The 17,210-nt window shown below is 50.5% G+C and overlaps 1 protein-coding gene and 1 long non-coding RNA gene across 3 annotated transcripts in view; both read left to right on the plus strand.

Moving 5' to 3' along the window:
• Window positions 1-1,542: 1,542 nt before the first annotated feature.
• LOC149334291 (uncharacterized) lies at window positions 1,543-2,577 on the plus strand. Its single transcript, XR_016285000.1, has 2 exons — window positions 1,543-1,640; window positions 2,461-2,577. It is a non-coding gene; the product is annotated as an uncharacterized LOC149334291 (long non-coding RNA).
• A 12,651-nt stretch (window positions 2,578-15,228) lies between these two features.
• The window catches only part of LOC149334292 (neprilysin-1-like), a 78,735-nt gene continuing 76,753 nt past the window's right edge, over window positions 15,229-17,210 (plus strand). For both annotated transcript variants that reach the window (XM_089555112.1, XM_089555114.1), the window contains exon 1: window positions 15,229-15,639. In XM_089555112.1, coding sequence (XP_089411238.1) covers window positions 15,460-15,639 — 180 coding nt within the window. In that variant the 5' untranslated portion in view covers window positions 15,229-15,459. The remainder of the gene's footprint in view (window positions 15,640-17,210) is intronic.

The following is a 17,210-nucleotide window of genomic DNA, read 5'->3' on the forward strand; positions in this document are numbered from 1 at the left end:
GGCTGTACTTTGCGCGCCTGTCCTCTTTCTTTTCGTCCTCATTTTCCCGCGTAGTCTGAAGTTGCGGACGTCATCGGGCAAAGCGTTTTCAGGCAACCTCCGTGCGCCCTGTGTTCAGCTCTGAGCATGTTTGCAGGCTCTGGCCTCCCGCCTACGTGCAGCATCCAAGGGGCGCCTTTACCAGTCCCACCCAATTGCAACGCAAGTCGTCGCACGGGCTTCGTGTGCGGAGTGTTCAAGTAATGGCGGATAAACGCTCGCCCCACCGTAGGACAACGAAAGTAGCGCGAGGCGTATGCCCGCGGCCGCGTATCCCCTCCCTGTAGTTTTGGCGACGTACTTCCCCTTCGCCTATGTTCCGCTACATGCCTATAGCTTCTCTCTACAGTGCCCCGCTACCCTCAGTTGGCGTTAACATGCACTGGCATCACATAGCACCTTGATGCTTTTTGCGTTTCACCACCATCGAAACGCGACAAACTCGGCATTGCGTTTGCCGTGACCACCAGCTGTATCCGATTTCCAGGAGGCGCATATGCGTGACCTCCCAGACAACACCAAACATCCTGAGGACGTCCTCAAATGGTCCAAACGTCCTCGAGACTTCTAAAACATCCTCAATATGTCCTCAAAATATCCTAGGTTGGATTGTCCATAAAACGTCCTCAGAACGATGTCCTCAGGTCATACGGGTGGGTTCGTGGTCCTCAAAATGTCCTCTCGAGGACATATCTGCGAACACGCATGCATGAAAATCACCAGCAAAATAATGCATGTAATTTGCATTCTACTATATAGCTCTATGCTGTCCTAGTTTTCCGGATGCATTACTGCGCGGCGCTAGTCTTGGGTCTGAACAGTTTCTCTCCCTTTGACAACCTCATGCAGAAAAGGTTTGTTTGGGTAACGACAGCAAGCGTAGTCCGCAAATTTCTGCGCGCGGAAACGAGAGTAACCGCATTCAGAATGCCGCGCATTCATGCAGGCTTTTTAATGTAAATACGTTCTACTTGAACAAAGAGCATCTTTGCTGCGCACGAAGTGCAAACGACACAGACAAAAAAGTTTGGGCCGCTCCGGTTCGGGCACGGGTAATGCAACGTCGTACTGAATGTTATGCCACAACCCGCATCGCTGCTGGTTGATGCCCTGTGAAAATCGATGAGTTCTGGCGTCTCGCAGTTACGAATGCCGTTCTTTTATGCGATGATGTTATCGTGTTTATCATTTCTGCTAATCGTTTCCAGCCCTCCATGACGTAAACAGTGCCGCTAGCCATGCCGCTAGCTTTTCCTTCGGCGAAAGAGCCTGAGCCACAGGCTTGAATTCTGGTGTGCCTGGGACCCATCTGTGTGTTGCTTGTAGAGAAATTTCGATAAATAGTTTGCATTTTCGCAATAAAAAAAATTGTTTTTCATAGAATCAAACGCTCCGTACCTCATAAAATCGCATACCGACCGCAAAATCATCATCATCATTATTATTGTGTGCGGCCAGTTTGAATTCAAGCCAAGCCTAGTCTGCATCCACAACATCGACTCACGCACATCTTCCTCCATGCTCACGCAAGACTAGCAAGACGCAAGTGACTCGCACGTGCGCGTTGTGGTGCGCAAATCATGGATACACGCAAAGAAAAAGTGAGTGATGCCTTTGTATATTTTCACAATGTGTGCCGATATTCATGCGCGGCAATTTTGCCGCACAAGGAAACGAAGCGTTGACGCTAGCCTGTGCTCGCTGCGTGTGCCGAAGCTGATCCTGATCAATTGCCAAAACAGTGCAACCAGTTTGAGTGTGAATTCTGTGTGTAAGCAAACATTCTTTGCCAGACAGGGCATGTCGAGGCCTCGTTTCAGAAGCGAAGACATTGAACCTGGGGCAGTATTGATTTTGTAGATGCAAGCGCTGATTGCAGTCAAGACCATTTTTCTCAGGTTGATGGCTAGGTTGGTTCTGAAGCGGATTTCGAACGCGATGACGAGGGCATAGCGACTTTTCGACGTAAGCTTCAAACGTGGCAGTAGAATCTGGGTCGTCGCATGCCGCTGCCACGTCGCTTTTGAAAGTGCTCCGTAGCCACAGGTGTTTTTCTGCGCTTCCTTCATCGGCGACAGCTTAGCGGCTTAGCTAAGCTCTCCGACTCTAAACTCCGAACTCTCTCCGAGCTCTCTAAACTCCGAAAAAGTCGAGTGACCTTTCCGAAATGTCGGGAGAACAGTACCGTCGTTTAGGTGTAGAAGCAGGGATACATGTTGTAGTGATTAACTTTTATGGCAGTTGCTCATGCTGAAGGGCAGTGTTGCACTGTAAGTTGTAACTTGTATGTTCAAATATTAAAAGTCATATTTGCAGCACATTATTGTACTAGTAGCATTAAGAACTTTTTGCTTCCGTGCTTGAATGCTTGAACTGAATTACACATAATCAACTGCTGACTTTCCATTTATATTTCTTTAGGCAGCACAGAAGACAGCAGCTCAGAAGAGACGTAAAAAGACCGGCACAGCGCACAGGGATGGCGGCAAACAGCAGTGAAGCAACTGAAGAGCTCAGCAAATAAATGATTTTCATGAATTTTTCGCATTTTTTTCATGCAGCTTGACCAGCTATAACCTCCTCAGAATGTACTCAAAACATCATATAATACCCTTCTGAGGCTGTTCTGAGGATGTCCTGAGGCCGGACACGAGGACCTTTTCAGTACATTTTGAGGATCATTTGAGGACGTCCTCAGGATAAAGAATGTCCTCAGAAAAATATCCTCAGTATGTCCTCAGGATATTTCAGTGTTGTCTGGGCTGCGATCTATAGGTATTGCAACGTCATGAGAACCGGTCTGTGCCATTTGCTCTAAGACCTCATATATAGGGGCACAGACAAAGTTTAGGACGCAAACAAACAATATGATTTGTTTCATGAGCGTAAGAAGTTGCCTTCTAGCAAGTTTCAGTCGCAGGCGCTGAATGGAACATAATTTCATATGATTTCAAATGTTGTCCGGGGAGCCGCTCGGAATTCTCAGCCGCATCGAGTGACGTCTGAGTGCAATGGCGAACCGAGTGATTCACAAGAACAACCAATGCTCCAATGGTTCGCAATAACAAACGTCATCATGTGTTGCGGTAGTCTAAGTTGGCTGGTCGACGGTGGCCTCAGGTGCACCTCAGGGTCAGGGGCAGCGAAAGCAAAGAGTCCACGCGCATTTTTACTTCCGTGGGCCTAATTTGGAGCTACGTAGTCCCTGACTAGACCTATTTATTCATGGAAACCTGGAAAACAAAATAAAAGCGAAAGCAAATCCGCCACGCGACTGCCTGAAAGGCAATCCATGCTTTGGTTGACTACTCCAACCGCCTTCGGGGAATTAAAAAAAAGGCGGTAGCCGGACGTTAATCCGATTTAAATTGACGAAATCAGCCGCAGAGGGCAACAATTCGAGGTTTCTAAGAATGCTCGCAACGTGTAGATCGAGTTGCCGCGGCAAAAAGACGAGTTCAGATTCCTCTTCAGTGGAACTTTAAGTTTCAGACACGCCTCGAAGAATCTGGTCAACGTCAAAGAAGACAACGTTGCGAGCGACAGAGCTGCTGGCATAGCTAATGGTATCCAAAATTTCCGCATTTAAAAAGATCTTTCAGCAGTTTTTCATGTATTCAATTATCTAATCTTCTCTCCCGTTATTTTTGTTCTTTTTAACTTCTATTTTTTTTTTCAATTTCCCCTTCTTAAGATCTCTTATCCAAAGATAAACCATTACTTTGGCACCACTTTACCCTCTTTTTTGGCTCTTCTCACTGAACCCTGGCCTATCCCGCGTCGTGGGCAGGGTGTCGAACCGAAATTTTTTCGGGTTCGGTTCAGGTTCGGGTTCACGCCTTTCGGGTTCAGTTCCGGGTTCGGCTCCGGAGGGACATTTAGTTCCGGTTCGAACCGCTCCGGTTCATGTCGAACCGGTTCAAACGGGTTCAAACGGGTTCAGATCATAAAAAATTCTGAACGTAGGTTTCTATTCAACCTTGTTTCGCTGTGCACTTTTCATTGTGATATCAGTATATAAAACAGCACTGCAAAATTCACTCAATGCCAGATGTTTTACTGTTCGCGGCGAAAAGATTTAAATTTACGCAAGAGCCGCGAAATCAAATGAACTCAGAATTGTGTACACCGGCTATGTATACTATACTCTATCTGATGAGATACATAAAAAGAAAAGCTGATGGATTTTTCATCTACAAAACCTTTCTGCTTCAGCAGTTTCAGAGTCCCCGTCAGGCGAGTGATAGGTCTCTCTTGAAGCTCGTGTCAATCGGGAATTTCTCCGGCGCAAATTGCTTACGCGGGCGCCGTCAGGACCGCTGCATGCGCCCACTATGAGCGGAGGTTGCCTTGTATTTGCAGGTAATACAGCCAATACATCTTTCTGACACCCCAAAAACGGCTTGCCAGTCACCCTCCCCGCCCCCCCCCCCCCCCACCCCACTCTGGCGGCATACCTGCAGCATGCATCTGAATACTTAAAATATTTTAACTGCATCACCTGTTCTACATCGCCTTTGTGACTGGTGTTATATATCTCGACTACCTATAGCTCAATTTCTTCGAAAACACAGCTACTCATGGCTTCTCTCTACTAAAGTGTAAAATTAAGATTTTGGCCTATGCTGATGTCGTCGCCATCTCTTGCTCTGATGAAAAGAATATGATAAAAAAGCAGGTTGGCATTGGTTGGGGGCACTTCGTGCCTGTAGAGCTTGCGACCTCTTTGATGAGAAGTTGCCTTGTGACAATGTTGCAATAGGTGCATTGCGTGAGGAGGACTGTAAATTCGTTAGATAGAATTTTTGTGACTTTTCTGGGGCACTTTCAAAGGGAGCCCATGCGTGGGCAGAATTTCATGCTACCGTGATACAGTATGGTGAGTCTTTCGTGCAGTTTTTGTCCACTAACCTGTTTCATGATTTTAACTTTTCGAATCCGAAAACCACCGCTTCCTGACAGCTGTGCATATTAGGTGACTAAATGTTCATCTTTCCTTTATGTACATAGTCGTGAGAGAATTTTGCGCTGAGAAATTACATTTCCAAAATTTTCGCTTTTCCTTAGTACAGCTCCAGTAGGCAGCTTACAAAGAATCTGATCGATCATTACTTCCTCTACGTGCAGCCTTACCTAGCCTTTTTTGACGGCCTTGTATTAAGGCGAGTTCCGAGAATGTGCGTTCAACAGGCCAAAAAACCTTTCTTAGACTTCAAACGTCCACCATACGTGTTAGGACATGCCATCGAGCCAAGGGGATGTTTGTGCCGTGATCAGTGAATTGCTACATCTGCGAGTAACGGGTAACTATTAAACAACGAAATTATTTGTGACGCTATGTTCGTTTGAGACATTGCTCACTTCAGCAGTCTCTTAAAAAGGACATTGAGGTCATGGCCTACACTATAAGATTTGTGCCAGTAATGAAAGACACCGGAATTCTGTGTGAACTTTTCCTGTTAATAAGACTGCTTATAGCGTGTCAAGAAGCTGTATGCTTGATAAAAACGCGCAATCGACACTTTCAGCGAAGTGACTGTTCAGAGAACAGTTCATTTTAGCTCAGAACATATATGCTGCGAAAGTTCAACTTCGTGACTGATCGCCCTTATCTTGACGTGCACGCCTTCAGGGATTTTTATGTGCGGGCAAGGTAAGGGAGTGATAGTGGAATGAGGCCGTATGCCGAGGTCGCGGAATTCGACCCAGTCAAGTAAGGCAAGACGAGGTCAAGGAGGTTCCTGATATTCCATGAGGCAACAATAAAAAGAATCTTCGAGTATGGCCGAGTAGCCTAAGACATCAGTAAACGAAGCTTCTTTGTTGCGCCCGCCACCACTGGCTCGATTCCCACTCAGGGTTAGAGTATTGTACTTGTTTTTCTTTACTGCGTTATCAGTTTAGTCTCCTTTCTCAAAAATTCAAAAATTTCTGTGGTGTGTGCGTGTGTGTGCGTGTGCACGTGAGTGCGTGCGTCCATGCATGCGTGCGCCTGAGCATGTGTATGCACACGTGTGTATAATTTGGTGAGCGCACATTCGGGCACTCACTGGCAAAAAATTGACAGATGGTTGCAATTGTCGGTAATGCGAGGTTTAAGCGCAACTCAACACACGCCACCTGGCATGTGGCGTATTACGCTGCTATAGCCACTCTTGGGGTCTTCTAGTTGCAGCCACCTACCAGGTGGCGTTTAATTGGCTCTGCTACTTGGACAACCGGTTACGCCGACTACGACGCGGAACGCGGGTACGGGGCATAAGAGCTGCGGTCTAAAATGGCCCATCTACCTGCAGGCGATCTATCTGAGGTAGAATGCTGTGAATGCTGCACGTGTGCCGTCGCAAAGCGTTCCACAAAAAGAACGCCAACAAACATGAAGCCTCTTGCATGTGCAAACGAAAACGCTAGCGAATCCTGCTGCCGCAGTGCAAAAACTTGTTTTTGAGTCGTTGCGGTGGTGAGCGGCGAGGTTCCAACAAGTTGGAAATTTTCGCTGGGACGAACGCACCGCTCAGTCGCCCATTCGCTTGCATGTGGACCAACACAAACCTGCGACACAAACAACCCGAAGCGAGGGTTCTCGCACAGGTTCCGCCCTCACCGTTCGACCACGTTTTTTATGTGGCACTCTCGGTAACAGAAGACGCATTACGTTCCCTTTTCTGGAGTTCCTTAACACCGGCGTTATAAAATGCGTTAAAGGGCCACTGACATTTTTGAAAAACAAGCCCACTGCATAGATGAGGCATCGAAGATAACCTCTGCAAAATACTAGAGCCATGCGCGCCCCGAAAAGCTGCGAAAATTCAAATCAAAGCCCGCTCGTTCTTTCCTTGAACAAAAACGGCCCGCCCCACTACTCTGAACCCCGTTGACGTCATGGGGGGTTACTTTCGCTAAAGGCACTCCATTGGTGCATCGTTCTGACTGACGGGAGAAGTTTGGCCTAGCCTTGGCGTCGCGTCGTCTGCACAACGCTTTCCGCAGCGCCTTCTGTTCTGGCTCATGCCTACAAACCCGCATGAAGGAACAAAAAAAAAAAAAAAAACAGCGGAGGGAGCGTGCGGTGACAGCCTTGAACCCTAGCCATAAAAAGTAAAAAAATAATAAAACCGAGGGATTTGGTTCGCCCCCCCCCCCCCCCCCCCCCCGCAGTGATCACGTCACGAGACGCTCTGTGTGCGCGCTCCCTTCTCAGTTTTTTTTCTTCTATGCAAGCCCCCCAAAACAAGGTTTTAATTAGTAGTGCAGCAGAGCCTTTCCCTCGCTCGCCCACTTGACCGCTCCGCACAGACACCGCTTATCCTTCATACATCTTGCGTACGCCTTGACTCCAATGAACGACATTGGCTTCGGAGCGGAGAAAAGACACAAACACACATGAAGAAAAGCAAACGGTACGGTTGCCAGGCCCGCACTTCCCCGTGTGTTTCGAACAGAACCGACTTCCGCCCCTCCGCTCGTGAAGCGGTGAGGAGGCCTAAAAAAAATGAAAAGGTGGCTCGCTAACTGGGAATGACAAACAGATGTATGAAAGGATGCGCTCGCTAACAAGTCTAGGTGGTCGAGCCGATCGCGCCTCTCGATCGTTCAGTGTGCGCGCCCGCAGCGCCCCCCCCCCCTCCCCTCGAACAGAGCCAGCAGCAAAAACCAAGAAAAGAATTCTATTGAAGGCGGGGCCATGACGTACCCTGTGACGCACTCCACAGACACCACGCCTCCGGCTTACGTCGGAGAAAGAAGGGGTGATTTTGCATTGCCGAGCCTACTCGACAGGAGCGGGAGAGAAGAATTTCGAGGAGGGAATGGAAGGAGAGGAGGCTCGCTCAAAGAGAGGTAGAGAGTGTCTGCTGCCCGGGGGTGGGCAGGGGCCCTTTAAGCGAATGTACATGCAATTTTTCTGCTGCAAAAACGTTCTTCTCTAAAGTGCACACATAGAAGCTGCCTCTCAGGGCATGACTTCATGCTGATGAGATGTTTGTGCCACGGACGGTGAATTGGCGCTTATGCAAAGCGCCAAAGGCCATTGACCATTTTTTTTATTCTGTGCAATGATGCTACGCTCTTCTGAGACATAATTACGGCGAACGTACACTTGAGAAGGACATTGAAATCACACGGATTAGTGCCCGTTTTTTTCCAGTGGAGAAAAACAGTTTTATGCCGTGTAACCTAATTATGTTGATGGGACTGTTTAGTCTCTGGAAGAGCCGCATGATGGACCGCCACGCCGAATCACCGCGGTCATCGAAACCTTTGTTTCGTGAGCAGTGCGCTTTGGCGCGGGGATTATATGTTGCCCTGGAAGGGCCGTCTTGCTCCATGCATGGGTGTGCCTCTCAGACGTTTATGTTTAGGGAGGTGGGGACGTGCAGGGGGTATGGCGGGCTCGTATTACACAGGCTGGTATTTTGTGGTATGGGCTTACTCGGATTTTCCTTTTCGGCACTATTTCCATGCAATACAGAAAAAAATCGTCGCCGTAGCTCAATTGGTAGAGCACCGGACGCAAAATTAGGAGGTCAAGGATTCGGATCCTAATGGCGGCATGTGTTTTTTTAGTTTAATCAATTATCGTTAAAAATAATTACTCTTTAAGCTCCTATTGATGGATACCACACAGGGAGAGGCAGATATAAGCCGCCCGTCAGGGAATTCAAGGAACAGCAGTCTGAGAACAGCGTGACAAAGCTGCCCGCTAGCGATTGGCATTTGTTTTTTCTAATATATATATAAGCAGCACAATTTCAATGCATCGACATAATACAAAATCACTTCATCGCAGTTACATTTCATTTCAGTAGCACGTTTCTAGGCGTTTATCACATCCCAGCGAGCGCATGAATTTCCGCATTGCCTCTTTGTGTAATCACTAATTATTTTTCTAAGTATCGTACCGCTGCTATATGCCCGCCTTTCATTGCTTATTTCCGTCGCGTGCAACGAAGAATGTTCGGATTCTTTAAAAAAACACATGGATATTTCTTTGTTTTGTAATAGTAGTATTATGGTTGTTCTAACGCGTCAAAGCGGCGCGGAGTCTATCAGGAACGCTGTAGTGGAGGACTACAGATTAGCGTATACCATCTGGGGTTCCTCACATTGCACTCACATCGCACAGCACACACGCATTTTTGCATTTCGCCGCTATCAAAATGCGACCTCGAAACCGGTATCGAACCCGCGACCTTGGCATCAGCAGCCGAGCACCACAGCCACTGAACCATCTTGAGAGGTCGTATTCATTATCTGCTGTCTGAAACAAGGAATGCCACAGAACGCAAATGTTGCACAACGTGACTGGGTCATTGCGCCTATACTTCACGTATTTATGGTACTCCAAAAAAAAAAGAAAAGGGAAAAAGGGAAGCCTTTCTCACTCAGTGCTTTACGAGTTAAAGCAGTGCTAACAATGCGTGAAAGCTGTACGTAAGCATATAGAAGGGGGATACTATAAAATCCAACGTTTCACATCAATATGGAGTAAAATACTTTAGAATTACCAAAAGCACATTGCGGAAACGCCAATTAGCTTTCTTTCTATACACGAGACTTTTTTCAGTTATGTTGCTGAATTGGATGCCATTTCTACTGGATGCCATTTTCGCACTCCATAGCGCCGACAGCTTTTGGTGCGTAAATCTACGCGCTGGCACATGCCATTTGGCTAAATAAACAGAAATAAAGTTTGTCGTGTTGCACAAAATGTGCTGCTGAACCGAGTCCCGAACCGGTTCGGAACGGTTCCTTTGAATCGCTCCGGTTCGGGTTCAGCTCCAAGATGGCGAAATAAGTTTGGGTTCGGTTCGGTTCCGGTTCCGGGCGAAAATTCGGGTTCGGTTCCGGTTTCGGGTTCAGGTTCGGTTCCGGTTCGACACCCTGGTCGTGGGTAAGTGCCATATCACTAAGGCAACAACAACGACATTCTTCCGCAAGCAGCTCCGTGCAGCAGCGGCGACTGCTACCCGCCGAGACTCTTCTGGCTGGGGAGGAAGCTGTTATGATTCAGCCTTAGACACGCCGTCTGACCAGCCGACGACCACAAACAACGGAGCTGCGCTGAGAAAGAGCCTATGGGATTTTCTCGCGCTTCGCTGGGTGGGGATGACCTTCCCGGAGCAAGACGCCTGCACACCGACCGACAACGGAACCAAAGGCGCCCGTTCGGTGGAATAAAGGGACTGAGCCATCAAGTATAATTACCCGTCTCAAGGGGACGTCCTCTGGACGTTTAGGACATCTGGGGGACGTCCAAGGAAGTTTCAGTGCCCATTGGGGTATGTATCTGTATCTTCAGGAGCCGGCGCACCGCGGAGGCTTGGTTTCAGTTGAGGCCCGCGGTGTCGCAAGGACCAGATGTGTTTTCGGGGACACGGAGCTGCTTGCACCACCGTTGGTGAACTAGAGGAATTAGCAGCGGACGCGTTTACTCCTCGCCCTTTCCCACGGGTTGACTCGGCAACAATAAGTGACTAGCCTGCTACAGTACTTGCTGTGCTACTTTGATTGGTTCCGCATTTTGAAGAAATGTCTCCTGTTGGATTAGCCACCGCCTAGGGGCTGAACCTTTGGGGTTTTAAGGGCGACTCTGGGCGCGAAAGAACGCCCTGGGCTCCGGCGAAGAGGCTCATCCAGTAGCTCGACGCTATGAACTCTTAATTCTTGACTCTTTGCTCTTCTTGAGTATGTAAATAAGGTTCGTAAAATTGCCTTTAAACGCGCCTATTTTTTGTTTTCCGAAACTTCAAAGCTTCAGTCATTCAACCCGAAGGCTCAGACACGCTACCAAATGGAGCCCGGTTTCGAGATAGCCTGTGCGAGATAGCCTGTGACCACCCCTGCTGCCGGCACTGAAACAGCTTTCTTCTTTGGGGAAACCAACCGCTCTGGGCTGTCCAAAGAGACGCTGCTCTGAAAGAATTATGGTTCATTGGGGTTTAACCCAAAGCGACTCAGGCCATGAGGGACGCCGTAGTGAAGGGCTCCGGAAATTTCGAACAGCTGGGGTTCTTTATCGTGCACTGACATCGCACTGCACACGGGCCTCTAGCATTTCGCCTCCATCAAAATTCGACCGCTTCGGCCGGGATCGAGCCTTCGTCGTTCGGGTCAGCACTGAGCCACCACTGAGCCACCGCAGCGGCGCTGCTCCAAAAAGGGTGAAGACGACGTGCTTGAAGTGCTGTTCTCGAGTAGGTTTTCCTGGGTGCTTTCCGACATTGTCGGCGATATCCCCACTTTCTCGTGCACGTCCCTATTAAGGCGAAAGCTTTAATGCCTCATACTGTCGTGACCTAGGATGGATGGATGGAAAACTTTATTAAGCAAGCGAGTTTGGACCGTGCAAGGTCTCAGGGCCACCGCACAGCCCTCACATTGCGCGCATGTGTTCAGGCCACGTAGGGCCATGGCACTGGCACCCCGGTTCACACAGCGAAGTTGCGTGTCCCGGTCCTGCGACGCAAGGAGGGCCTCCCATTCTTCCCATGTACCGATGGCGGGCTGTCCCTGCGGGGGAGGATCGGCAGGGCAGCCGAAGAGGATGTGGTCCAGGGTGGCGTGCGATTCTCCGCAGAGAGTGCACTCTGGGGAAACATGGCGGAAGTAGGATATATAGACGCTGAGGGGTAGGAAGAGTTCGGGTCTGGAGTCGCCTCCAGAGGATTTGTTGGGAGTGGGATAGGCGGGGGTGGGGAGGGGGATAGAGTCGATGGGCAAGGCGTGCTTGTTGAGCTAGTTCTGAGAACGTGTGTGCCCGCTCCCTCGAGAAATCCCGGCTGGGGTCGCCATTTGCCCGGCAAATAAGCCCTCGGGCTATGTATCGGCGGCCTAATTTCCGGGATTGCCAGAGTGAGCCGGCACCCACACGAGCTCAATACGCCTATCGGGATTTAGGGTGTACATTCTCAATATCTGTCACGCGGGGGGATGGACGCGTCCGCGGGCGAAGTTAAGAATGACTGTTTTGGAATCGCTAAGTATATAAGCCGCATTGGTTTGGGCAATGGCTATTGCTATAGCTGCTTCCTCTGCTTCTTCCGGGGTACAAGGGGGGTCTATGAAATAGGTAAATGGGGGGGCTGCTGGATGGTGAGCCACAGCTACTGAACGATCTGGACCACACGCGGCGTCAACCCAGCGCACATCCTCTGAAGTTCCATATTCTTTATGGAGAGCTTTGGCTCGCGCGACTCGGCGGGATTCATGGTATTCAGGGTGGACATTCTTAGGAAGGGGTTTCAGGATAAGCGCGGTGTGTATGGCGCGAAGGAGAGAGATGAAGTCTGTCGTGTGTGCCGGTATGCGAATTCCCAGAGAATCCAGTATATATCGTCCGGTTTCCGTGCCAGCCAGACGAAGGTACTGTGTGTAGCGATGTGCATCTATAAGTTCTTGTATAGTGTTGTGCATTCCTAATTTGAAGAGCCTGTCCGTGCTAGTGCTCTTTGGTAAGTTTAGCGCTGCTTTGGTAGCCATGCGGATTAGAGCATTGATCTTAGTCTTTATCCGCACAGGAGAGGTTCAGGTAAGGAGTGGCGTAAAGAATGCGGCTAAGCACAAAGGCATGCAGCACCTTGAGATTGTCTGCTTCGTCGAGACCGGCTCGTGAATGTGAAACCCTTCTGTAAGGTCGTCGCTTGCACCCGCTTGTACGCGTTTTTTTTTGCTTGTGTTTTTTTTTATACAGTTACGCCCCGAGCCGCTTCGCCGCGATGCCGGGCGTCCCGGGCGGGGAGGAAACTTTTGTCTTTTGTATGCTGTTTCGAGTTCTGTTTCTACAGCGGTACCCCCGAGCCGCGTCGGCGGGGTGCCGCGTACCTTTTGTTTGTCTGTTGTTTGTCGTGCGTGGCGGGCCCCCTGGACGGACCGCGCGTTCATCACCCGCATTTGAGATGTTTGTTTCCGCGGGTGAACTCACACTTTGCGTGGAGTGAGCATTGAGTGTGCAACTGGTTTAGTTGGGTCTCGTTCTAGCACCGACATGTAAGGCGTCGTGTGTCCCCGTAGACGGCGCCGCTTCGCGCATGTGCGGGGCTCCGGACGCCTTCGACAGACCACACCCCGCACATCTGTTAGGAGCCTGGGTTTGCGTTGTTTTTCGTTACCGGTTGTCAGAGCCGCTGGTCGTAAATTTGCGCTTCTCCGCGGGGATGGGTATCCTAACCTTGCGGACCAAGGCCCAGACGCGCCGGCGCCCCAGCCCCGTCCGCGGTACATGGATTCCCCGAAACCGGGGGAAAGCGTCCTCGGTAATATGAGAGCGCTGAACGAATACATGTTTTTGTAGAAGCCCAGCCACGGCCGCGAGCTCTGAGCGGGCGGCAGCGGAGGTCGGAGCTGGGTAGGAGACGGACTTCCTCCCGCATGCTCGCTTAGGACGACGGATTGTCTTAAGTCCAGGGGCGGCCCGGCTCAGTTATTCTTTTCAATGCTGCTGCCATCGTTATAACTGTACTGTACCTTTTTGTTTCAATCAAGTGTTAATTAAATAAGTGTTCTCAGTTGATCCGGCCAATTCGAGAGGTTCTTTGGGCGAAGCAGGGAAACGGGACCTACTAAGAAGAAAGAAGAAACTACAAGCAACAACGAGTGAAAAACAAGACAGAACAAGAACAACACATTAATTGTTTTACTCCTTCTAAGAAGATGGATGACGGAGTAAGTGGACTGTTTTAGTACTTTCAGGGTAAGGTTGTTTTTCTTCGTGTCCTGTAAATGCAGGCCAAGAATGCGGACGGTAGGTGTTTGCGGTATGGGAGTGTCATGCAGGTAGATCGTGATGGGGGAGGTAGGGACGCGCCGCGGGCGGATTATGAGGAGTGCTGACTTTGTGGGGGAGCATTAAAGCCCAATGTTTGCCGCGTGAGTAGCTATAGTTGTGGCGGCTTCCTGAAGGGTCGATTCTATGTCGCCATCCAAGCCGTATGTGGTCCAAACCGTTATATCATCCGCGTAAAGTGTGTGTCCTAAGTGCGGAATGCGGCTGAGAGCCTTGGCCAGGGGGATGAGGGTGAGGTCGAAGAGGAAGGGAGATAACACCGCCCCTTTCGGGGTACCAACATTAGCAAGTGTGACAGGGGGGGGGGGGTCTCTATATCATCTATATGCAGTGAGGCTGTGCGACCGTTTAAGAAGGCCCGGATATAGTTGTAGGTCTTAGGCCCCAACTGCAGCTCTTGGATGCCCTGCAGGATGGCGCTGTGCGTAACTTTGTCGAATGCTTTGGTGACGTCGACTGCCAGGATTGTTCTGGTGTGATGTAACATGTCGTTGAGGATAGCGTGTGAAATCTGCAGTAGGGCGTCTTGTGCCGAGAGGTGGGCTCGAAATCCTACCATAGTATGGGGATATAGTCCATGGGATTCCATGTGTTGCGTGGTGAGGATGACATGCTCAAACAGTTTGCCCAAACACGAAGTCAGCGAAATGGGACGGAGGTTTTGGGCGTTAATGGGCTTATTTGGTTTAGGAATGAAAATTATTTTCCCGTGCTTCCATTCAGCAGGTAGCGCCCCCATTTCCCAGCACTCATTGAAGTAGTCGGTGAGAAGGGAAATTGAACGGTCATCTAGATTTCTGAGCATGATATTTGTGATTTGTTCCTCCCCAGGGGTTGAGTTTCGGAGCTTGATAAGGACTGCTCTGACTTCAACCCAAGGAGGATATATAGAATTTGCTGGAGTGTAGAGGGCGCGCTCCGACTGAAGCCGCCTGCCGCCATCTTACCAGAGGCAAAAGCGCGTTTGGCGCCGGATCGCGCTGCTGTTTTCCGGAGTTGCTTTGCAGTGCAAGTTGACGTGATGGGCGTGTTGACGTGATGGGCGTGTTGACGTGATGGGAATTTTGACGTGATGGGCATGTTGACGTGATGGGCATGATGGGCAATTCTAAAGGCAACAACTACAGGAGCTTTGGTAAATGAAGCAGCATGCTTACCGATATGCGCAGGTCATGAATCCTGCAGGCCAACTACCATGACTATACTCATCTCACTGACTGCCCAGAAAGCCTGTCAGCTTTTGTCGGTGCTGTAGTGCTGTATATTGCGGGTTTTGTTGTTCGGAAAGTTTGTTCAACGATGTCATGTGTGAGCGCCAGCTCATCCCCGCCGACGGAGATCCTTCGCCGGAGGGCGAGCAACCCGAACTTTGAGTCCGAGCAACTCGAGCCGCCCGTGGGAGGAGAGAGTGATGTGAGGAGAGGATGAGGAGGACGAGCGCTCGCGCGGCGCGTGAAGAACAACAGACTCAGGTGTTGGACACGAAAGAAGCAACACGGCCTCTCGTTAACCCAGTGATCCTTTGTAACGGAAAGACGAATAAACGTCTTTTAAAGTGTGCTTTTACCCTAACAATTCGGAAGTGGGATACAGTCAACGTTCACCCGAACTTGCGAAGTTAACCGGCAAGCCCCACCATGCCTGTCACCCGCACCGGAGCATCTTCAACGGATATGACAAACGAAGATGGCGGACGACTGAGCAGTGTTGGGACTTGGCATCCCACCGCTGCCACCACTGTTGGGACTTTGGATCATCCCACCGCTGCCACCACTGTTGGGTCTGGGTGTCCGAGCCAGGAAACGGTCGAGGCGACGGTGAGTCAAATAACTTTTATGTACAGTATGTAGTACAAGGGCTTTTACATGATACAAGGGCCAAGAGCACCGCGGGCTAGCACAAAGAAGAAGAGCGGCCCCGACGGCGAGCGTAGCTCCGGCGTGATGGCCCTTCTGCTGCCCGTCTGCTGCTCGGGTTCAGCGAGGCTCCGCTTTTAAAGCCACTGGTAACGGTTACGGCAGCCAGCCGTTCAAATCCTCCAATCAGGTCACGGCACTGGCCACCGTTCAAATTAGACCAATGATCGAGAGGCGACGGCCGATGACGCGTCGGAGGAGTTCGCACCGACGGAGAGGAGGGGGGAGGAAGGGTCCGTGTCGGCGCCGGCGTGGCTGGATGAGTCACGCTGCACGTCGCGACATGTCCGAGAGAATCTGGGCCTGCTTTGAGCGACGGCGGGCGCGCAGCGCTTGTTTCCAGAGAGGCCAGCCAGCGAAATGTGGGCTCCGGCACTACAGCAGCGATGGCGGGAACGACGACGCCGACGACTCAAGCGAAGGCGGATCTGACAACGGGGTGACAAGTGGAAGCTTACCTCCGATACCTCAGTCAACGATCAACGTGGCGGAAATCGTTCAGGCAGCAGTGAGAGAAGCCATCAACGGACTTGCTTTGCTTCAGACACAGCAAGCAGCGGCCACACCCATCATCGGCGCGGGAGAGACAGCTCGATTAGTGCCATTGTTTGATCAGGTGTCATCCAGCTCTCCGACAGTAGACGCGTGGATAAGACGCGTGGACGACTTGGCACAAGTCTACCATTGGTCCGACCGGCTGACATCTGGCAACGCACTCTCGAGGTTGGAAGGGCCTGCGAAGACATGGTATGACTCCCTCTCTTCCGTCAACAAAACATGGCCGGAATGGAAAGAAGAAATTAAGCGCGCCTTCCCCACGACAGCGCGATTCCAACGACTTCATCGGGAAATGCAGGAGCGACGACAAAAGCGCGGTGAGCCCATCGAGTGTTATTACTACGACAAGCTCTCGAAAGCTCGCCGTTGCAACCTCACAGATGAAGCATGCATTGAATACCTCATCACGGGGCTATACGATGACGACGTAATTAGAGCAGTGAGCGTACGCACGTACGAGTCGCCGGAAGACCTTCTTCACTGCCTGAAACGCCTCGAAGAAAGATTGGGAAACACTGCCTCCAAAAGTTCAAAATCAAGTGGTCCCCGAACTATTCTCGTTTCCCCGCATATGCCAACGCCCATGGCAACAAAAGCGAAGCAATGGCGTCGACCTTGAACACTACCGACCACAAGAACCTTTCTCCGAAGGCGAGGAGGAAGCCGCCATGGAATGAAAGAGGAGAGCCCCTTTGCTTCAACTGCAGCGAGTACGGTCACGTGTCCCTCAATTGCCCGGCACCACCGCGAAAGCCGAGATGCAACGCTTGCGGACGAGTGGGCCACGGAGAAAAAGACTGCAGGGCAAAAACGGAGAGAGGAGCGCGCGTCGCTCAGAACGTGTTGGGCTTTGACCTCCGAGCCGCTGAAGAGGCGAACGAAAAGTACTTTATGATGGTGAAAGCGAACGGCTG

The sequence above is a fragment of the Amblyomma mixtum genome, chromosome 8, assembly GCF_055824585.1.
Source record: "Amblyomma mixtum isolate Tamu chromosome 8, ASM5582458v1, whole genome shotgun sequence".
Classification (NCBI taxonomy): Eukaryota; Metazoa; Arthropoda; class Arachnida; order Ixodida; family Ixodidae; genus Amblyomma; species Amblyomma mixtum.